The sequence below is a fragment of the Triplophysa rosa genome, linkage group LG17 (assembly GCF_024868665.1).
Source record: "Triplophysa rosa linkage group LG17, Trosa_1v2, whole genome shotgun sequence".
In the NCBI taxonomy this organism is placed as follows: Eukaryota; Metazoa; Chordata; class Actinopteri; order Cypriniformes; family Nemacheilidae; genus Triplophysa; species Triplophysa rosa.
This window is the reverse complement of record NC_079906.1, coordinates 7297345-7320675: the sequence shown is the minus strand read 5'-3', so window position 1 is coordinate 7320675 and position 23331 is coordinate 7297345. Positions and strand designations below refer to the sequence as shown.

Sequence of the window (23331 nt, the reverse complement as noted above, 5' to 3'; positions counted from 1 at the left end):
AGACATTGTCTATGGCTTTACTACTAAAAAAGAAAAAAAAAGGTTAACCACAATTGAACCATGAGTTTGCTACATTAACCATAGCATAAAGGTGGTGTTTTTATCATTTTCGTAAAGTTAGAGCTTTCAAGCTTCTTAAAAGTGCCAAAAGTGTAACAAAAGTGGTCAGTGTCTTTAAAGGGATAGTTCGCCCAAAAATAAATATTCTGTCATTTACTCGCCCTCTTGTCATTTCATACCTGTTTGTCTTTCTTTCTCCCGCAAAACACAAAAGAAGATATTTTAAAGTATGTTGTTAACTGTACCACCAGTCAATGGGTACCACCATCAGTTAACAACATTCTTCAAAATATCTTCTTTTGTGTTCTGCAGATAAGAAAGTCATGCAGGTTTGAAATGACAAGAGGGAGAGCAAACGATGACAGAATTTTCATTTTTGGGTGAACTAGGTTCCAAACATTCTGAAGCCATATGATACCTTTGTGTGACAAAAGCAGATATTGTGTATGTCTTTGCTTATCGCTAGTTCTTCGTGCTAGTCTGTTGTCCCCCTGCACACAACAGACTTTCTCTCCACTGGAAAATATGATAACATAAGACATTGTTATGATAAACAGCATAACTGCCATGTCTTGACTGAGAAAGCAGATTTTTATTCAGAGGAACTGTGCGGGATGAGATGGAGAGATGTGATATTTTCCTTCGTATGTTGTCTTTTCACCCGAGGTTCGGCGTTTCCTTTCATGCAGCCACATGTGGAGCGTCTCTTCCTCTGAAGTTGTGTTTGGATTAGCCAGGACAGGGGAGCAGGAGGAAGTGAGGTCTCACACTTTTTTCTCTGGAACCGTGTTTGCCTAAACCTCTCGCAAAAATTAAACAATTCCACACACACTGTGAGAGGAAGAGAAGACATGAAAGTCACATAGGCATTGAAGTATAGTGTGGAAAAAAGACAGTGGAACGAAGGTTAACAGAGAACAGAGCAGTTCATGGCAGAGAGGATAAATTAAAGAGACGTCTCTGAGAGTAGTAAAACATAAAGAGGATATATATATACATATAATTCTGTCATTATATACCCTCGTGTTGTTCCTGTAGCGAATTCATTTTTTGTAAAACACAACAGGACAGAATGTCCAGTCTAATCTCATCTAAACTAATCTCATCCCACATTGACTCCCATAGTCCCGACATTATTTCCCCTATGGCAGTAAATAGGGGATGAGATCTGTTTGGTTACTTACATTCTTCCAAATATCTTCCTTTGTGCTCACCAGAACAAATAAATATACACAGGTTTGGAACAACCTGAAGGTGTGTAAATGATGACAGAATTTTCATTTTTGGGTGAACTGTCCCTTTAACATTCTTTAAAATGTCTCCTCTTGTGTTACTTAAAAGAAAAAAATCATACAGGTTTAAAGGGGTCATATGGCGGAAGTACGTGTTTTTCTGTGTTTTTGGTGTGTTATAACTTATAAGTTGCCCATGCATGTATTAGACACGTAAAATTGCACAAATGAAAGTGTGGGAACAAAAGATGCATTCTTTCTAAAAGCGAATGCTCACCCAGACCTGCCTGAATTGCCTCGTGTAACCACACCCCGGCGAATCTACGTAACTTCGTAACATGATTTGACTAAGACCGCCCAAATCTACACGTAGTTAAGGTGGGCGTAATTGTAAATCTCATTGTATTGCCTGTCAGTACAATTGCTTTGGAACCTGATGTTCCAAATATGGTAAGATGTGTTACATTTCCGTCACACGCTTGCAGTATTCGACCAATCACTACGCACTGGTGAACTGGCCAATCATAGCACACCTCGCTTCTCAGAGCGATGAGCTTTGTGAAAAATCAGCGCGTTTCAGAGAGGCGGGGCAAAGAGGAGATTCAAACATGCACGGTATGTGGAATATACAGCGTTTTTTAAACTTTAAATGGTGTATACACATTGTATTACATCTAAAACAAACAATAATATTCCTTTTAGCCGTGTCATATGACCCCTTTAAACACCTTGAAAATAGAAATACATTGAATGTTTTTACAGGCAAACAAAACAGAAAAAAACAAACCCTTGTCAGAATGGATAATTATTGTATAATTAAGAACTTAAAGAAAAAGATTTTGAGCATTTGCATGTTTGACAACATTACCTGCTCAGGCATGAAGACAAGCTGGAACATGCATGACTTTAAATATAATCAGTGGTTGTGTTTAACCCCGCCATCTCTGCCCGTGTCTCTGCCTGCCTTCTGGACATCTCTTCTTGGATGAAAAAGCATCACCTACAACTCAACCTCTCCAAGACAGAACTCCTGGTTATACCGGCCCGACCATTAATTGAACACCACCTTACCATTCAGCTCGGATGCTCAACTATCACACCCACCAAGTCTGCGAGGAACCTGTGGGTGAAGTTTGACGACCAGCTGAAATTCACCTCTCACATCGCAGCAACCTCTCGAACTTGCAGGTATGTGCCCTACAACATCAGGAAAATCAGGCCGTTCCTGTCGGAGCATGCCTCTCAGCTGCTTGTCCAAGCTCTGGTCATATCAAGACTGGACTACTGCAATTCTCTACTGGCCGGCCTTCCAACCGATGCAGTCAAGCCCTTGCAAATGATCCAGAATGCAGCTGCACGTATAGTTTTCAATCAACCTAAAAGAACCCATTTAACACCCCTTCTGATTTCACTTCACTGGCTGCCAGTTGCCGCCCGCATCAAGTTTAAATCTCTGACACTGGCCTTCAGAACGATAACGGCAAATTCGCCCATCTACCTTAATTCAGTGCTCCAGGTCTACATCCCCTCCTGTCATCTTCGGTCTGAAAATGAGCAACGCCTGGTTGTTCCATCACAGCGAGGCACCAAATCGCTTGCAAAAACCTTTACTTATTCAGTTCCCCTTTGGTGGAATGAACTACCAGCCTCCATCCAAACTGCAGCATCCTTCACAAGTTTCTCAAAACATACCTGATCCGCATTTATTTGACTAACCAATAACTCTGTATGTCTGTCTGTCAAAAAAAAACCCTTGTTGTTCATTCTCTCCTTTGCTTACTCCAGCTTTAATCTCCGTAGTATCATGGCCTTGTGAACGGTACTGTTTAGCGTGCTGACAAAATGTTTATATGCTCGTAAGTCGTTTTGGATAAAAGCATCTGCCAAATGAATAAATGTAAATGTAACTGAATGCTTATCAACATTATCGACACCAGTTTTCACACAGAAAGAAAGACATCAAAACCACCTATACTTTTCTGTCGATAATTTACACTGTGGGAAAGAAAATGGGGTAGAACATTTCTGACATATAATTTTAAAAGTATGTGACACAAATGTATTTGTTCTGAGGCACAAAATAATCTTTAGATTTGTTAAAGGTCCAGTGTATGAAATTTAGCAGCATCTAGTGGTGAGGTTGTGAATTGCAACCAACAGCTCACTTTACCGCGCACCCCTCCCTTTCGAAGCACTACGGTGGCTGACACAGAACTAAGATGTCGTCATGTTTTTAAGATCATCGGGACTTGTCGGAAGAGTTGAAATTGGCCCGATTATCTTGTGACGAGGTCCCGGCATAAGGTAATAAAAACATAACGCTTCGTTATGTAAGGTCTTAACACACCTCGGAAGACATTGTTATGTATATTATATTGCATTTCTGTCAAAAGATCCTCCAAAAAAGTACACACTGGACTTTTAAGTGCACACACAAATGATTTTATGTTTCATCTAATTCACAATTAAAAGCTTGGATTATGAGGATAAAAGTTTCCTATCATTTATCTCAAAAACTTAAATCTGCCCTGGAACTGAATTACAGTTCCAAGGTTTCATTTACATTCAAGGTGTTTGTCTCAAGTCTCAAAAAGAACACACACACTAAGAAACCTTACACACGGAGGAACATGTCAAGGGCCTAACACCTGGAAGAGCTGAAAGGAACAGAGGAAAATGCCTTTTAATCTGTCCAAGATACGGTTTCATAGCTGTGAGCATTTACCTCATCTCTGCCTATCCGACCCCCTTCTGACACTCTCAAGCGCGCAAAGATTACTGTACCCATGCACATACCTCCAGCTCTTATATCAAAACACCCTCAAATGACCTGCCACTCTGCACACACACACACACACATAGGAAAAGCCTGTGGCCCTTTTCCTATTTCTGAAGTTCGACAAAGAAAGGGGCCCTGAAATCATGACACCTTAGAGGGGTCAAGATATTTGAACAATTTCCTTAGACTGAATAATGCACTGCCACACAAAATCTGTGACAAAACAACCTATCATGCATTGTAAAAAAATATTTTTTCGTGAAAAGTTTAAAAAGCAAGGCAATGTGATACTGTACACACCGAAAATTATATATTATAATTTATAATATTATATATATATATATATATATATATATAGTATACATTTCTTTGTTTTGATGAACACAGAGAAATGTTGGAAGAATGCTTGTAACGGTTCTCCATTGACTACCATATTAGGAATAAATGACAATGGAAGTCAAAAGTGCCCCACAACCGTTTGCTTTCCTAAATTCTCCAAAATATTTTCTGTTCAACAGAACAAAGACATTTATAAAGCAATTTACACGGTAGTCAATGGTGGCTAAGAAGTGTTTGGTTACAAGCATTCTTCCAAATATCTTCCCTTGTATTCATCAGAACAAAGAAATGTATACAGATTTGAAACAACTTGTGGGTGAGCAAATGAAGACAGTTTTCATTTTTGGGTGAACTGTCCCTTTAAGGGTCCTTGCTAAAACTACTTGGTTTAGTTCAATTGAATTTGCTCAAATTTGTTCTCATTCAGCCGATAAATTCACTGATAAAAAATCACACCAAATTCTTGCTCAAGAAAAAATATCAAAACAACAACAAACAAAATAAATAAGTCATAATCTCGTTCGATTCACTTCAGCTGCATCCACACTTGCTTGAACTTCTATTATTCATAAATGTTCTTTATAAATACATTTAATAACTTCACTTTACTCTACACAAATTTTAGACAATAGATCTATAGTCTTCATTAACATGGCAATGTGTATTCTGTCTTATCAAAATGCAGTCAGCAAATCCAGCTCGGAGGAGGCATTCCCAAAAATATACTAAAACTTCTTAAAAATGAATGATTCATAAAAAAATCACATTATAAAGTTGGATGCGAGACAATACCCTTCTTCCCCACCGCATCACACGCTGACGTACGTCAGAAAACAGGGTCAGGTACGTCTTTCAAAAGCATTCAGTCTGAGAAAGCGAGACAGTGATCTTTGAGAAATGCTGCTCTCAACAGTATTTGATTAAACATCATATGGAGAAAACACACACTCGGCTGTTTTTATCCTCTTCTCTTTTCTCTCTGCCTCGCATCCCCTCCTCTTGCCAAGAAAGTGATTAGAGACACGATTCATGGTCCTGACACACAAACACCTTTTGTGGCGGCCCTTTGAGTGACTGGATGAATGAAAGGAGAGGTGGGTGCAATCGATACACAAACGCAATGACGGAGAAAGACAAGACAACTCAGGCCTTGTAAGTGTGACTTTCTTGTATCTGCTGTTCTTTGAGTGTCTTTTATATGGGATCTCTTTAGATGTCTGCGTAAGCGCGTGCGCATATTCTCCTTGGGCTGTGGAGAGACAATGCGCTTTGATATCTGGATTACGAAGGAAACGACAGTTGATTAAAAACTATGACAGGAGCCCTTCTGCCTAACGCTAGACCAGGTGTTCAGATAAAGCCTTAATATTTCATTCCCTTTTATACATTCCTAATGTGATCGAACAAATGAGAAATTCTTGCTTAAAAGAGATAAAGCTCTTTCACAAAAAAAAAGAAAGCGGGCCATGTTCTCAGTTTGGGTATAAAGAGCATTTGGTATGTGTTGTAATGTTAGTTCGTCTGTAAAAGAACTTCTCTCCCTTCACCTCTTGTGTGATTGCACCCAATTATGATTCCGTTTCATCTCGGCTGCAGATGTTAGGAGAAGTGGGGCTTGAAAGAGCCGGGGTGCCGGCTGAGGGGTGTCAACAGGCCTTCTGTCAAAGCCTCTTTGAGGGCCTTGTCAGGTGCTTTGATTGGCGTGCCTTCGCGAGGAGACGTCCTCTTCTAATCTGTCCGGGCGGGTGACAGGTGACTTCCACATCAAATGCAGATGAATGGAGAGAGGTGTAGGGATCCTTCACAACAGAGCACTGGGTGACGCGTGTTTGTGCCTAGTTGAGGGACAGAGATCTTGGTGTTGCCTTCCTTTGGTCTCTGTTGCCTTGTTTAACAGCATTCAATGTTAAAACACATTGCACTTGAAGTGAAAGCAGCTAACTAAGAGAAGCTAACTACGTTTTGTCATTCTTTTGATGACATGCAGTTTGAGTTTGACGTTTTTTGTGCATCATTCACATAAAGTCACCATTTATTTACCATCATTTCATTCAAAACATGTATATGATTCTTTCTTCTGTGGAACACAAAAGACGATATTATGAGAAATGTCTCAGCTTCTGTCTTTTGTTAGACCTAATGTTTATACAATTACAGTTCTGCCAGAATGTATTAAGATACTTAATGGTCCAGTATATAAAATTTAGCGGACTCTAGTGGTGAGGTTGCGAATTGCAACCAACGGCTCACTCCACCCCTCCCTTTCGAGGCGCTACAGTGGCTGACACAGCACTAAGATGTCGTCACGTTTTTGCTTCTTAGCCGAAGGAGATAACGTATTTACGAAGCACGCTCTGTTGAGCAGTTTGTCTGTTTAGGGATACTGTAGAAACAACATGGTGAATTCTATGCAAGGGGACCCGCGGTGATAGCTCATTCTGATGTAATTAAAACGTAATGTTTCATCATGTAAGGTCTTTATACACCTCTGAAGACATAGTTATCTATATTATATTGCATTGCAGATCCTTCAAAAAATGTCACATTGGACCTTTAAGCTATATACTTCAAATGTATCCATGTCATTATATAATGAAGAACAAATAAATGATGCTAGACCATTTCACATCATTTCAATCTTTTTAGCCATGTTTGCAATTATGTTTAACAAACTGTTCTCAAGTTCATTTTATTGGATATAATGCATGAGGTTTCCCTCAAGCATCTTATTAAAGTGACCACAGTTGTGGTCATATAACTTTGGACAAGCTTCACTGAGTTTGACAAAAGAACATGCCCAAATAACATTTAGCCCATATTCTGTTTTAAAAGTATATTTATTTATATTCTAACTTTTTTCTTTACTTTTTTTCTTTAAATATACAGCTTAAACATGTGCTTGTGCTATACATTTTCAACTGTGGTTTAAGCGTCCACGTATCAGGGTTGCTGTGCATCTCTACAAAATGTTTGAAAGTTTTACATTAAATACTTCATTAGTTTCTTTAGGTTGAAGGTCAAAATCTCTGTCCTTTTAGCACAACTGGCTGTTTGATGCATCGTGCATCGTCAAATGGCCGAGTGCTTTCCACGATCACCTTTAGTTCTTTGTATCTGACACACACACATACACGCACACACAATTCAGGATCTAAGAACAAGCCAAACTAATGTTTCTGTTCATGTTTCTCTTAAAGCAGCAAATTGCTTTTCCTACACTTTAATTCAGCTGGAAACTTAAAAGTGTGACAAATAGTTCAAAAGAGGAAACAATTAAAAACTTAACCAAAACCACCATTGGTTTAGTTTCATTGTTTTGTGGTTCCATATCAAGAGAGTATTATTATGATTAGAGACTTTCTGGAATCTTAAATCTAACTGATTTCGAGTTTAACTGCTAATGGGGAAAATCAGCATTTTGCATTTACTAATGGTGGTGTTTATTGAGGTCCATTGCTGAATGTCCCGAATGACTCACATCTGAAGATAAAAACTCAAAATGAATAAAAATTCTGTTTGTTTAAGTTAAACATACAAGTTAGTTTTCTTGTCAAATGGAAGTAAGTTGCAAACTATGCAATGTTTATCAGACATGCAAAATTCTTATCAATTGCATTAGACACACACAGACACACAATATTTTCTCATGGAACAAAGCACAGCTTCTGTGGCTCTTTGCCATCCACACAAAAAGACTTGGCCCTAGTGAAGAGGAACTGCACTCTTTTTTTAATATCTGAAGGCTTGTTAAAGATTCACTGGGGGAAAGTCACTGCAGAGCCCAGTAAGGCATCTGTTGTATTCTGTACATTTCACAAAAAGGACGGAAATGATGCTTGTGGATGATTGCACAAACTGAGATGTTGTACTATACAAGTGGACCAAAAAACTATTTTAACACTTAAGCCACAAGTGTCAACGACCAAAGCATATTCGCAATTACATTTAACTAATTAATCCTAAGGCAGTTTTGGGGTTTTTGTATGACTTCAGATACCCACAAGTTCCCACAGGTGTCCTGGCGGAGTACTACAGGGTAACCAAATAAAATACAAACACGTTTCACTTAGAAACCCAGCATTGTTATAAAGTTGTGCTTTATTTTGAACACAATATATTATCATTTTAAATCTAAAAATGCGTTTTTTTAAACATCAAATGCAATTACATTAATGCATTTGTGGCTTCATATATTGTAAAGTTTAGTTGAAACTCCCTAATAAAGAGATTTTATACAATAATGTCATAGAACGAATATTATGGTTTGTTTTAGATGTAATTTAATGTGTATACACGATTTAAAGTTCAAAACGCTGTATTTTCCACATACCGTGCATGTTTGTATCTCCTCTTTGCCCCGCCTCTCTGAAACGCACAGATTTTTTACAAAGCTCATCGCTCTGAAAAGCGAGGTGTGCTATGATTGGCCAGTTAACCAGTTCGTAGTGATTGGTCGAATACTGCAAGCGTGTGACGGAAATGTAACGCCTCTTACCATATTTGGAACATCAGGTTCCAAAGCAATTGTTCTGACAGGTACGCCCACCTTACTTGTGTATACATTTGGGCGGTCTTAGTCAAATCATACCACGAACTGATGTAGATTTGTGGGGGTGTGGTTACACGAGGTGTTTCAGGCAGGTCTGGGTGAGCATTCGCTTTTAGATAGAATGCATCTTTTGTTCCTACACTTTCATTTGTGCAATTTTATGTGTCTAATACATGCATGGGCAACTTATAACACACCAAAGACACAGAAAAACATGTATTCATGCCATATGACCCCTTTAAATAGGATCACTGAAGCTCCTATTTAAGCTTTTAGTAGGCCTACAGTGTCAAAGAAAAAGCACGGCAACCAAAAAAATAGCAGACTGAAGGACTTCCATTGAAAAAAAACTATTCAGACCATCTGAAAGAAGATAGCAACAAATACACATCCTCTCTCTCTCTTTCTCTTTCTCAGTAAAGACAGAAGCAGGAAGGAAGGTTTGGCTGGCTTTGCACTGTGGGCTTTGGTTGGCTCTTTCATGTCTTTGTAGTTTTATTAGAGTTGTCATTAGACTTTTTATGGCTGGTGTTTGGCCCTTTTCACGAGCGGCAGTGTTTAGAGGAGGTGTGATATGATCTCTGTGTCGATTGTGCGTTTTCAATGGGCATCTGTTAAGCTGATGTCTCATCTGGCCCCGGAGGACCATAAACATTTACCTCCCATGAACACAATACACTACATTTGTCTTTTGGGAGCGCTCTCCTAAAAGACGTTTTGAAAAGTTTGTGTTGTTTAAAAGCCTGTCAATAAAAATAGTTTCAACTTGTCATGGTAATACATAGGCCCGGTTTCACAGACACGGTTTAGCTTAAACCAGGACTATGCCTATAGTTGAATTAAGATATTTATGTTGTTTTTATAAAAATGCCTGAGAAGAATACATTACTGGTGTGCATCTTGAGACAAAACAATGGCACTGATATATTTTAAGATATTTCTGGGCAAGTTATATTCAGGTAAGACAGGTCACACATTAATTTTAGTCTGGGACTAGCCTTACTGTAAGCCTTGTCTGTGAAACTGGGCCATAAAGTGATTAAAAGTTGATTTTGTCAAGATGGATTTCAATATTGGACTACAGTTAAGGTGTGGTGAAATAATTTGTTTTATTATTATTAAATTGCTAAAAGAATTAAATTGCTAGAAATTGTTTTTATATTCATTTTTATTTACTAAAATGAAAACTCAATACTTCAAATGAAGGTATGGAAATTTTAGGTATGCATGTTTGATTGATATACCAGTTCATTCGACTATAAAGTGTGTTATTAGTATACATCTTTGAAACTTAAAGAGACAGTTCACCAGAAAAATGACAATTCTGTCATCATTTACTCACCCTCAGATTGTTCCAAACCAAACAGATCTCATCCTCCATTGACTCCCATAGTATTTATTTTCTCTACTATGGCAGTAAACGGGGGATGAGATCTGTTTGGTTACTGACATTCTTCCAAATATCTTGTGTTTAGCAGAACAAAGAAACTTCAATAGGTTTGGAACAGAATTTTCATTTATGGGTGAACTATCTCTTTAAAATAGTAAAGTATCCTTTCAGTTAACTTTTTATGTACTTCTCAGAAAAATACTACAAAATTTCACTAAAGGTCCTTGCACATACAGTCCGAAATTTTCGAACACGTTTTTTCATATTAATTATCCTAAAAATTCATCACGCACACAGAAACCTTGCACACCGATGCACATTAATTAATCCGTTGCGAAAAAAACGCGAAACAATACAGCCTGACGCTCCTGTCGCTCTGCCTCTCTCCTTATCTCTCATTTCATCCCCATTGACATCACTCTCTCTGCCTTCATTTTCTTGCATACCTGTAAACAATCCTGTTTTTCACACCCATCTGCCACCATCCATCCATTTTGTTATTTCTCTCGTTCTCCAGTATATAAGTTTCTCCCGTGAACGCAATCGCGAATGGATTGACGGAGACCGCAGAAACCCTTAATCCCCGCAGGTCTCTCGGATTTTGGTAACGTTACCCAAATGTTGAGGAATGGTCTTCTTGCGTTTGGCACCGTGGCTAGAAAATCAGTACATACTATCCTGTTATCAGGCTGTTTTGCAATCATCTGCTCATCTGCCACTTTGTAATCCGCACTTTGTTTCTCATACAGTACTTTGTGCTGCGAGACGAAGTGGACTCAGAAGCCATCCTGGATTTTGGCGCTCGCTTGTACTGTGTCTCTGAATTGTCAAAACACCTCTCAAAATGCTTGCTGCGGATACAAAAAATGCAGAGATTCGAACCTGGTCAGAAACGCAATTTTTACAGACGCAATTTTTTCGGACGCAAATTTTTATACTTTGCACTATTTTTCACTAGTAGTTTAACTTAATGTACAAAGTGTACTTTCATAAACTAAAAATGGGCTACAAGTATTTAACTAGTAAACACTATGGGGCGGTTTCCCAGACAGGGTTTAAGCCTAGTCTCAGACTAATTTAAATGTGAGAGATGCCTTGATTGAAAACAACTTGCACTGACATATCTTAAAATATATCACTGTGATTGTTTTGTCTCAAGATACACACAGTAATATTTTTTTTGTAAAGTATGTTTTTTAAAACAACCTAATTATCCTAATTTAACTAAGGCCTAGTCCTGGCTTAAACTAATCCTTGTCTGGGAAACCGCCCCTATAAGTATATCTAAGTTCACTTGTAGTATAAGCAGTTATAAACTATGTGCTCAAAATGTACCACTCCAAACTATAAAGTGGGCCAATTTAGTTCCAAGTAGTATTGAAATAGTACAGTGTCACTATTAGTGACATTATTAGCATACTTGCTACATAAAGATCCTTAAACTGTAAGTATACTTGATAAGATGTACTGAATGAACTTGAAGTATACCAAAGTCCGTTTACGGAAGTCATGCCACTCGGCCATGTTTGCAATGCGCCTCTGGGCAGATGTGACAAAACTACTACAACTATGCATTTAGTTTAGGTTACTCTATACTGCTACTTGTTTGTAAAAGCTACTAGTAAGTAGTTGAATATTTGTGAAAACAAATTACTATAACACTACAAAAATATGGTTAGCTTCAGTACATTCATTTTGTTACTCCCCAACACCGCTTGGGTCTCTCATACCTTAGCATAAAAGCTGTGAATAAGGTGTATGGATGAGTATGTGAGTAATTATGTGTGTGTTTGTAGAGCCTCACCCCTCATGTGCCCTCTCGCTCCCAATAACCACGACCAGTACAAAGAGAATCGCTTGCCGAGAGCCAGCAGGGCACCGCGGCTGTCATTACAGCCTGGCCAAGGAGAGCAAATACCAGGCCCTAGCAACCTACAGGAGGGGAACAAGGAAACAGAAGAGGAAGAAAGAGACTTCGAAGGAACGAGGGGTGTTAGCTTAGTAGTACCATGGTGAATGACCTTAATGTGACTCTTCAGCTCCTCAACAATCGCTCGCAGCCAGCTGGAGATGAGGTGTCGAGGGGGCCCCTCGGGGACCCCCGGCCGAATTTACTGCCGACTCGGAGATGGGTGAATGAAACCCAATCAGCTCAGGTTCCTGCCCAGCATGTGCCCTGTACAAGAGGAAAAAAGAACAGTGCGGGACTTAGCGCTAATGCAGCCGTAGCAGCCATAAAGAGCCAGCGGAGGTCCTTTCTCACTCACGGACAAACACTCTGTGCATTTTTATTGTCCTGTTTCTTTGGTTCTGTTCCTTTTTGCTTTGTCCGAAAGTCAGTTCATCACCTCTTCTCTTAATTTACGGCTTAACTGAAAGAGGGGTCAGTTCAACAAAAATTACAACTTATTGGAGACAAAAATCTGCTCAAAGTCTGCACTCAAAGTCTTAGAACTTAGGAGAACCTTCATGAGCTATAGGAGCATGAAAATGTTTTTCCGTGTAAAGAAGAGATAGTGAGGAGATGGACAGGTGTAAGGGAGGAGGAGAATGACTCGGAAGAGAGTCAAAGGACAAAAGGAAAGAAGAAGGAAAGGAGGTATACGGGGAATACAGAGAGAAGCAGCTGTCTATTTAAAGCAGGTAGTAGCGATGCTCTGAGCTACCCGCTGATCAATTAGCATATCTGAATCCTAGCGCCGCACGAGGTTCCAGCGCTAACACGCTGCTAGGTGGCACTTCTGAGGGAGACGGTTTTTGAATGAGCACACAGGAATCCAGCTAACGCTATGTGTTCCTAACCGTTTGAACAGCCACAAAAAAGGATTTGAAGTTCCATCTCCAAGCTGAAGAGAAAAAAGTTTCACTTTTTTGGTTATAGAGAAAGAGGACACACGTATTTACTAGTTTTATTTCTTTTACTTGATGTTTTTCGTGAACTGTGATGATGCTCTGTGCGTTTCTTTAGGGTGAGGGATCCACAATGATGGATCTTCTGCGAAACAGACTGTTTACTGACCTCTGCTTTACCTGTGGGCTACATAAGATCACAGGATACATAAGATTACCTTATGATAGGCTGTACATGTCATGTCTGATGATATTAAGGTGTGGTCGGACTTTCTGTTATAGTACATTTGCTTCCATTCATATAGAGGTGAATGCAAGAGAGCACAAACACAATGTGAAGAAGATTAAGCTCTTCCTCTTTACGAAGAATACAAACTTCAAAAGTTCTTTAGTGAAAGACTATTACATAATTTCCAGCTATCCACATTCATTGAGGAGTTGAAGTAACTTTGTTTGCTTAAAGCCTAAGGACCGCAACTTAAAACACCCAGCGACAGGAAGTGGGCGTGTCTAGCGACGCAACAAAGTTGAAATTTGCTCAACTTTATGCACATGATGAGCGACTTTAGGGAGCGGCTACCAATAGGAGTAAAGCAGCGGAGTTCACGTCATTTGTCTCTCGTCAGTTATTGCAGGGATTGTTTATAAATTGTTACTAGAGCAACCAAAGCTAGGAACACCTTCCTAGCAAGAGACTAGCGACACACGGCAGTCTGAATGCAAAGTAAGGTGTTTCTATTGACAGAAATGCAATATAATATACACAACTATGTCTTCAGAGGTGTATAAAGACCTTACATAATGAAGCGTTATGTTTTTATTACCTTAGAATGAGCTATTTCTATCTACATACACCTCAGGTCCCCTGACATGGAATTCACTGTTGTTTCTACAGTAGCCCTAAACGGACAAACTGCACTACAGAGTGCGATTTGTAAATACGTTATCTCCTTCGGCAAAGAATCGAAAACATGACGACATCTTAGTTCTGTGTCAGTCCCCGTAGTGCTTTGAAAGGTAGGGGGAAGGGTAAAGTGAGCCGTTGGTTGCAATTCGCAACCTCACCACTAGATGTCACTTAATTTCATATACTAGACCTGCACCTGAACAATTTGTGGCCCTGCCTGTGAAAATCCAGCTGAAGTCATTTTTTCCGTGATTTTCTGCTTTTTTAACATAACATTTTTACAAGAAAATTCACTGAGTAATGTCATGTGAAAGATTGAAATCATAGTGAAATGAATGCTTGAAATCAATTTTATTTGATAGACTTTAGCCTGATTTTCACAGGAAGGGTCACATTTCAGGAGAAACATCTAAGACTTGGTGTGTGCTTGACTGAAGCCCAACTAAACTCCAACAAATCTGATCTATCAAAGAGCAACCTAAAAATGTCATCTGAGGAGTTTTGAAAGCTACACGTTCTTCAATGCATCAAGTGACACCCTGATGCATTCTCTATGACAATTATCATAATCAGATGTCTGTTTATTGCAAATTAGCTTTATAATCCACAACAACCATCTCCCCACAGGCCATCTTCAGTACTCCGCTAAAGTCTCCCCACGCTGGAAAATCCATTTTTTGGTTTCATCACGCAAACATAGCAACAGTGCGTCTATGTCTCAGACTTTGCCCTGAGGGTACGTCACCAATCAGATCAAGGCAAATCAACAACAGTGATGATGGCAGAGCGCTCCCTCCCACATGGTTGGAGAAAGTGAAGCGGGTTTGTTGCTCTATTGAACGCTTCAGTCTTCACAAAGGCGTCGCTTCTCAGACGACCCTAAAAACAACCCTCTGTGTCAGACTGCAGAAGACCGTATTTCGTGAAAAAAGCAGGACAAGTTTTTTCTCTCTTTCTCTGATTTTTGGGATAGCCTTGAAGTTGCTCTCCCATCAGTCACAATGCACGGCTCTATTGACGGGATCCAGGGAGGGTTCCATAATTTGGGCAGGGGAACACAAAAAAGCGCAGCCTCCCGCTGTGCACAGCATGTCTCTGCAGGCAGCGGGAGTCTCGTATTTTATTAGCCTGGGAGAGCAGGCCCGCTGCAAATAAAGCACATTCAGGCAGCCACTGATCTCTGTCACAAAAACAATATCATCATAGCGTACCGCTCTAAGCTCCGCCTCCTCCCTGTCATGCGCATGCTTTCGAGCACATGCAAACGCTCGGTGAGACTTTCTCTCTCTTCTTCACACATTCAGTGTTTTACTTTCCTTTTAGCTCTCTCTGCGTCTGATCGGCACCTCGTTCCAACTTTCTCAACATCTCTCTCGGCCTGGCCAACACCACCCCTCCTCTCTCTTCATAGTGTCTCTTTCATTCTCTCCCCACAGTTGGACACTTCGCTCTTGGAGGTAGAGCACTTCAATGAACGGTCTACAAACGAGCTGATTCAAAGGGGTTTAACCTTCGGATGAAGGAAATATATTAGATTAGCCCTCCACCTGCTGCATTCACTGTGCATGTCTTTGTTTATGTATGGCTTTGTCATTTAAATCCTTCAACGTACATTTCAAGTAAAAAGTCATATGGGAACTTTTTTTTGCATCGCAAACAGTGTTGGGTGTAACTAGTTACGAAGTAATTAGTTACTGTAATTTAATTACTTTTCCCTTGAAAAAGTAAAGTAGGCCTAAGGGATTACTCTTATTTTTTCTGTAATTTAATTAGTTACTTCTGATGTAATTTAACTAAATACTTTGTGTAATATGTGTGTGCAATAGTGGAATTGACATCAAAATTCAAAGTCTTACTTTAAAACCCTTGCTTTAATGTATAATTCTCACATTTCTAATACTTTGGTCAGTTAATAATACTACTTTATGTAGTTTAATATTATTTATTTGAATGAATTAAATAAGCTGTTTCATGTCTATCCTTCAATCACTTAACTAATCAAGGTTGATTTAGTATATAGAAAGTAATTAGTAATAAGTAACTAAATACTTTTTGGAGAGAGTAATTTGTACAGTAATCTAATTACACTATTGAATATGTAATTAGTAACTAGTAATTGATTCTTTTTTCAGAGTAACTTACCCAACACTGATCGCAAAATATTTTATGATTTATTAAATGGGGTTTTGGAGAAAAAGAAAGAATGAAATGAAACAATATTCTTATTAGTAGATGATCAATTGTTTTCAAAGTTCAACGCAAAAATCATTTTTTCCCCTTTTGTCATTTCAAACCTGTATGACTTTCATTCTTCTGCAGAACACAAAAGAAGATATTTTGAAGAAAGTTGCCGAACAAACAATTTGGGACCCCCCCATTGACTTCCATTGTATGAACACAAGACTCTAAATATGCTCTTTTGTGTTCCACAGAAGAAAGCGTAATATTTAAGTTTTAAACAACATGAAGGTTTTGGGGTGAACTATTAACACCATATTAACATGTATGACGTGAATGTCATACACGAAGAGGCACATACAAAAGATTTATAGACTCATGCAGACACTACTTTTAAGGATTAAGAGAAGTCCTGTGACCTTCCGTCATTGGCGTCTCAGTGTCTGCTAATGCAACGCTACAATGCACATACTCACACCTCCATGCACAAGCAACCGTATGCGCAGAGGCCAGGGGTTTGCATTTTTACACCACATGGTGTCCTGCTGGACGCTTCACGGTAACAGGATCTGCCATATACAAGATGTGGCTGCTCAAGTCGCATGTTCACCAACTGAATATAAAATGCCAGATATAATATTTGTCTTTAAAAGATAAAACCTAGACAGAATGATTTTGTAGGTATAGTGCAGTACATCGGATGGATTATACAAAATATACAGTGACAAATATTGACCATGTGCTAACAATAACAGTTTTACAAATACAAAGAATTATGTAATAGAGGAAGCTGCTAAAAATGCAAAATTATAATGATGGAACAATTGTGTCATTTTTGTCAATTATAAACTGTAAATTGTATGACGGAGAGAACTTTATCCCGAGTCATAGGGGGTTCAAATATTTTTTTTAAAAATCTGTGGATGCTATTTAGTTGCATTGCATGGTAGTCGCTTTAATCTAGCCGCACTCAAAAAGCTATTCAAATATCTTACATCAATTATGCTCTCAGTATTAAAATCAAAGGCCAGTGCCACCAGTCCCAGAGCTGTGGGAGAAAACTTTTGATGGACAGAATGAGAGGAGAAACGCATTTGATAAACATATGACATACATTTAAACTCTGTCAGTGTTTCTTCTTGCGCTTCAAAGGCTTCACTACAGTCTACATTTTGTTATCAAAACATTTAAGCAGTTTCAATATTCTGCTCTATTTCATTCTATTCGATTTGCTTCTTGTGTGCCATGTTTCTTACTTTTAGTAATGACCATCAAATGTGTAGCATGCAGAATTATGCACCCAGCATGTTAACGTAACTAAAAGCAAACTATGACACAAGGGACATGCTTGGCTATAACACTATGAAAAATTTATTTAAAAATGCTACAACTCTAACCTTTAAAACCATCTGATTAAGAATGATCAGTTAACTTGCTCAAATGTTTGTTTATTTACTTACCAGCCATTTTTATTTACTTAGCATTTATTTTCCTGCATTGTTTCATACTTTCATACTACATAGTTTGGAAATAAAAACAGTCTTCATAATGCAAACAGGTTGGTGAAAATCTGACACTGTCTGGCATTTGGCGCCCTCTACCGTGCAATTCCACGTAGTGACAAACCCTATCTATTTTTAGGAACACCTGCTTAAATATGCACACAACTCGTGGAAAATCGTAGCCACATTACACATTATAATAAAGAAATAATATGCAAATGGGAAATGATTAAAACATGCTTTAAAATCAGGTTATTGTTATGTTCAGCATTCTCATTAGAAACACATAGTGCTGGTTACTCTGTTCCATTTGGACATTTATAAAGTTTTTGTATTTCCAAATAGACCTTTTCAGTGTTATAAGCACTTTAAAAGACAAGATCAGAATTTAAACAAGACATACCGACAGAAGGAGTGTTTAGTAAGTACACAATGACAGTGATATCTCAGTCATCTACTGTTCTAAATGCATCTCTGTTCTTCTGTATTTTGCTATTTCCTCATTTCGGCTTTGTTGTTTTAGGAAGCAACATAATAGCATTTTGTCACGATTATGATAAATATTTTTTTGTTTAAGTTCTTCGTGATTCTCATTTTATATTAAGATATTTAGAGGCGTTTGCCAGTTTTTGTGCAAACACGTTAAAAATCTCAAAAGGCTTTATAGGCACAGTTTAATGACATTTGATAATAATGCAGTCTGACTGCATACATGTAACTCAATATCCATCTGTATCCAGTGTCTGCAGGGGTCGGCTGTATCTAATGTCCTGATCTGCAGCTGCTTTAACATGTGCTGATAAAGGAAAATACATCAACATGAAGACATTAAGAATGTATAACATTTTGTTGTTTATTCACATTAAAATATATATTTTTTCTTTTAAAGCATAGCCTTAAAGTGTGTGTGTGTGTGAGTGTGTTCATGTTTGTATATCCCGGTGGGGACCTAAACCTGAATACACACCAACACATGGGGACTCGTGTCACCGTGGGGACCAAAATTGAGGTCCCCATGAGCAAAAAAGCTTATAAATTGTACAGAACAATATTTTTTACAAATCTAAAAATGCAAAAAGTGTTCTATGATCTTTAGGTTTAGGGATAGGGTTAGGGGTAGGGGATAGAATATACAGTTTGTACAGTATAAAAACATTACGCCTATGGACTGTCCCCACGGGGATAGTCAACCAAAGCCTGTGTGTGTGTGTGTGTGTGTGTGTGTGTGCGTGTGTGTGTGTGTGTGTGTGTGTGTGTGTGCGTGCGTGCGTGCGTGCGTGCGTGTGCATGCGTGTGTGTACCAACCTGTATGTTTTTTTAGATAGTAGATCAGTCCTCCAACTGTCATAATGATGCCCAACACAAACCCTGCGGCTCCAGTGAAGAGCTCAATTCTGTCGGATTCAGGTAGAGAGGAATCTGTAAAACAAAACAAGATTATGCCTAAAACATTTTTGTTGTGTTATTATTATGAGGTGTCCATGTTATCAGAAAGAAATGATTTTGATAACCAACCCACTAAATGTCTTATTTTTAGAAATAAGACATACTTAACAAATCCCTTGTTTTCTAATCATTTACGTAATAATGCCTTGAAGGGGAACTCCAGCAAAAAAAATAAAAATTCTGCCATTAATTTCTCACCCTCAAGTAGTTTAACATCTGTAGGACCTCCATTTTTCCCCAAAATGCGAATTAAGGTAGTTTTGGAAGCTTTCTGAATCCTCCTTACACCGGACGCAGCACGATGCGTCACGACACATAATGGAATTGTCGTGCCACGTCTGGTGTAGACAAATTTTTAAAATATAATGGCTTCTAATTCTTTCTATTGTCTCTTGTCGCGTCGCATCCGGTGTAGACACGGTGTTATATTGCAACGCAACCAATCTTCAAAGCGCTGAATGTGCGTAAAGACATCGTAAAATTGTCCAAGCGACTCCAATGCTTCTGTATAAATTAATGTAATGTGACAAGGATACTTTTTGTGCACAAACAAACAAAAACAACTATATTCAAAAACTTCCTGATTTGAGAGTTAGTTTCCAGCGTGCGTTCCCAAGAGCCACACGACATCTGGTGTCAGCATCGCTCGACGCATGTGCATTCTGACATAGAGCCTGCATGGTCAGAACGCGCATTCGTCGAGCGATGCTGACACCAGATGCAATGTCGACACCAGATGCAATGTCATGTTGCTCGTGTGTTTGGTTGCGTTCCAATCTAGAGGAGTCGGAAAGCTTCCAAAACTACCTTAATTTGCGTTCTGGGGAAAAACGGAGGTCCCAGGGATGTTAAACTACTTGAGGGTAATGGCAGAATTTTCATTTTTGGCCGGAGTTCCCCTTTAATAGACGGTTTCAGCAACATAAACAAACGTTATGTGGCCCAAACTTAACTTCTGGTAGACCTCTGCAAAGAATCAATAACTGTTGAGAAGTTTACATTTAATTTAATTAATTAATATACGACAAAATATTAATATAAAGTAATTTTAATATAGATTGCATATAAAATAAATTCTTATATTTATTACCAAACACAGACGGGAAGTTAACTTCGAGCCAGAGTGTGCGTGATGACACCGTCTCTATGCAAAAACTGTATTTTTACATTTTCGGAGACAAATGCTGTGCAAAACGTGTCACCCCTGCTTTAATGCTAGGATGTTTAGGATGTCCGCCATTACAATGCTTCTGTGATATGCCTTGTGTCCCACCTTTAATGAAAATCTATGGGATTATTTATTTACTTACTATTATTATTTGAACCTGCTTTATCAGCCACCAAGCAAAAATGTTCTGATCATTTAGAAAAGCAATTCACCTCTTGTTTGTAAATCGAAAAGGGATTGTTCAACCAAAAGTGAAAACTGACTTTTTCCCGAGATCACAAAAGAAGATAATTTGAAGAACATCAACATCAGCCCTTATTGACCACAGAGACATTTCGCAAAATATATATTTTTAGAAGAAAGAGTCTTATAGGTTCCAAATGATAATAATAATTAAATATGAGCAACAGTAACAGTAATGCTTGCAAATAAGCACATGCCGCTATTAAATAACATAGAAACATGACTTATTTAGATTGTTTGAGCTATATCACTAAGGAAATATTTTCCTTTAGCTTTGTTAGCAGAGCAATAAAACTGACAATGAGGTGTAATATATTTTGCAGAAATAAAGAGGCTGTCTCCATGGTTTGTAAATGCTTTGTGATCTTGACCATTCTTAACTAATAATGAACACAAGAAATATGTTTAATGTCAAAATAAAACCCAGAAGACAAAGATGTACTTGCCATATTGTGTCATTCAGATAACCATAGCAACAGTTAAAAATGTGACCCTGGACAACAAAATCAGTCTTAAGGGTCAATTTTTTGAAAGCTGAATAAATAACATTTACATTTTTTTGTTGGGATAGGACAATATTTGGCCGATATACAACTATTTGAAAATCTGGAATATGATGGTGCAAAAAAATGTTATATTGAGAAAATCCCCTTTAAAGTTGTCCAAATGAATGAATGAATTAGCATAGTATATTACTCACAGAAATGAAGTTTTATATGTTTACGGTAGCAAATTTACAAAATATCTTCATGAAAGATGATCTTTACTTATATCCTAATGATTTTTGGCATAAAAGAAAAATCGATCATTTTGACCCAAACAATGTATTTTTGGCTATTACTAGAAATGTTCCCGTGCTACTTAAGACTGGTTTTGTGATCCAGGGTCACAAATGATGATTTGAGGTTTTAATGTGCGTAATACTGTGCAAACCAGCTTAATATCATTAATCACAGACCACTTTACTTAACTGGTAATATGAATCCCAATATTAAAACCCGTGTGAGATTCCAAATGAGAAGAGAGCTATGTTCTTACGCCAGTGATAGATCATGGGTTTATTGGAGCTGGCGTGCTCCACCACACAGGTGATCTTCTCTCCAGGTTTGGGGAAGTATTCCAGGTGTGAGTGGATCTGATAGTACCAGTCTCCATCAGCCAGCTCTTCAGTCGAGGTCACGTCAGAATTCATCACCTCATCATTTCTCATCCAGGTCATTTTGATGAATTTGGGGTAAAATTCATAAGCGCTGCATATCAGCATGGCTGGTTGTGTACCACTGGCCTGCCTTACTGACTGGATGGTGACTTCTGGTTTTACTGTAGAAATGAAAAGATAAAATTTGTGTTTCATACCGATTATCTGATTTGTCACTATATAATATCGGTCAAAGAAAGTCACATCTTACCTGCTTTATCTACCAAAGCGAGAAATTGTGCTCCGTATCGCTTGCAGTTAGCAACATTGTTGCTTCCCTCCTTACGTAGCCACTCAGGCTTTTTATTAAGGTCATCTGCCCATTTCATTGCATATTCAGTATAACCTACAATCCTATTCTCAGTGCTGTTGAATCTTAACAGTTCAGCCTTGTTGTAGTAAACTGAGAAGATAAACTCAACGTTTTCTAGTGAGCCAAGTTCCTGACAGAGAAGTGCAACATATCCATAATGTCCATGAACTACAAACACAAAACAAATGTACTATTAAACAAAATTAATGTTCATACAATACAGGCATATACAGTAGCTGCATTAGCTCTGGACGGGCGATTCTAGGTCTTCAATATAAGGGGGGTTCAGCCTCCATATATATATATATATATATATATACATATATACGTAAATATATTATTATATATTATTATATATTATCTATACGATATACATATACAGATATACTATATATAGTATTAATATTAAATATATGATAAGAGTATAATATTTATTATTATACTTTCGATATATAATACATATATATATATATGTCTTGTATCGCTCCCACATCATATTATGTAAGCTGCATTTATAACAAAGAATGGCAAAGATGCAGATGTCATGTTAATGCACACACACCTTTCAACTCTATGCCGTTGTGAACTGAAGAATGCGCTAAATAACGCAGTCTGCCGAGTTTTTCATAATAAGAGTTTTAAAGCGGACTACAAAACGATCTCGAATTCATGTACAAATTACATAATTACTCACATTTTTTAGGGGGGCTAAGCTAGAACTTTAGGGTGGCTAAAGCAAACCTAAAAAGGGCCTAGCAACGCCACTGGCTCTGGATCAGATATATATATAAAGCTACATACGAATTTTAAACCTTTACACTCTGTTTATATTTTTACTTATTGCTTTAAAAATATAAAAACATAAAATATCCTACCTGTTACGAACAAAGCAGGCAAAAACATTGCTATGCAAATCACAAGGCTGTACTGCATTTTCTTCATGAGCGTTGTTGTACTGACATACAAAAGAAATGAGATCGGGTGCGGAAAACTAAAAACTTCACAGGTGTGATGCCAGCCTAGTCTCACATGCTGTATCAACACATCAAACTGGAAAATCAAGTTTAACCACAACAGGTCATATGATAACTGAATTACACGGGCATTTGCACAAGACTTGAACAATGAAGTGAAACCGTTTCTGGGTTTTTTATATAAATGACCACTCTTAATAACT

The 23331-nt window shown here is 38.1% G+C and overlaps 2 protein-coding genes across 5 annotated transcripts; one reads left to right on the top strand and one right to left on the bottom strand.

The window, feature by feature from the left end:
• Window positions 1-403: 403 nt before the first annotated feature.
• On the bottom strand, window positions 404-23167 carry LOC130567636 (rano class II histocompatibility antigen, A beta chain-like). 4 transcript variants are annotated; one of them, XR_008964620.1, is made up of 7 exons: window positions 23030-23167; window positions 22053-22322; window positions 21682-21963; window positions 19092-19205; window positions 12371-12525; window positions 12154-12281; window positions 10155-11200 (listed from the first exon to the last, which is right to left on the bottom strand). XR_008964620.1 is itself a non-coding variant. In XM_057355873.1 (5 exons), exons 1-5 carry the CDS (start codon window positions 23094-23096, stop codon window positions 18506-18508), a joined length of 810 nt encoding a protein of 269 aa, XP_057211856.1. In that variant the 5' UTR covers window positions 23097-23165; the 3' UTR covers window positions 17561-18505. The 4 variants fall into 4 exon arrangements, 1 of the variants encoding a protein (XP_057211856.1); XR_008964619.1 differs by lacking the exon at window positions 10155-11200 and adding an exon at window positions 404-891 and having other exon boundaries at window positions 12154-12525; XR_008964618.1 differs by having other exon boundaries at window positions 10154-11200; window positions 12154-12525.
• On the top strand, window positions 2015-3052 carry LOC130567637 (uncharacterized). Its single transcript, XM_057355875.1, has one exon. It carries the CDS (start codon window positions 2278-2280, stop codon window positions 2986-2988), a length of 711 nt encoding a protein of 236 aa, XP_057211858.1. The 5' UTR covers window positions 2015-2277; the 3' UTR covers window positions 2989-3052.
• Window positions 23168-23331: the final 164 nt, after the last annotated feature.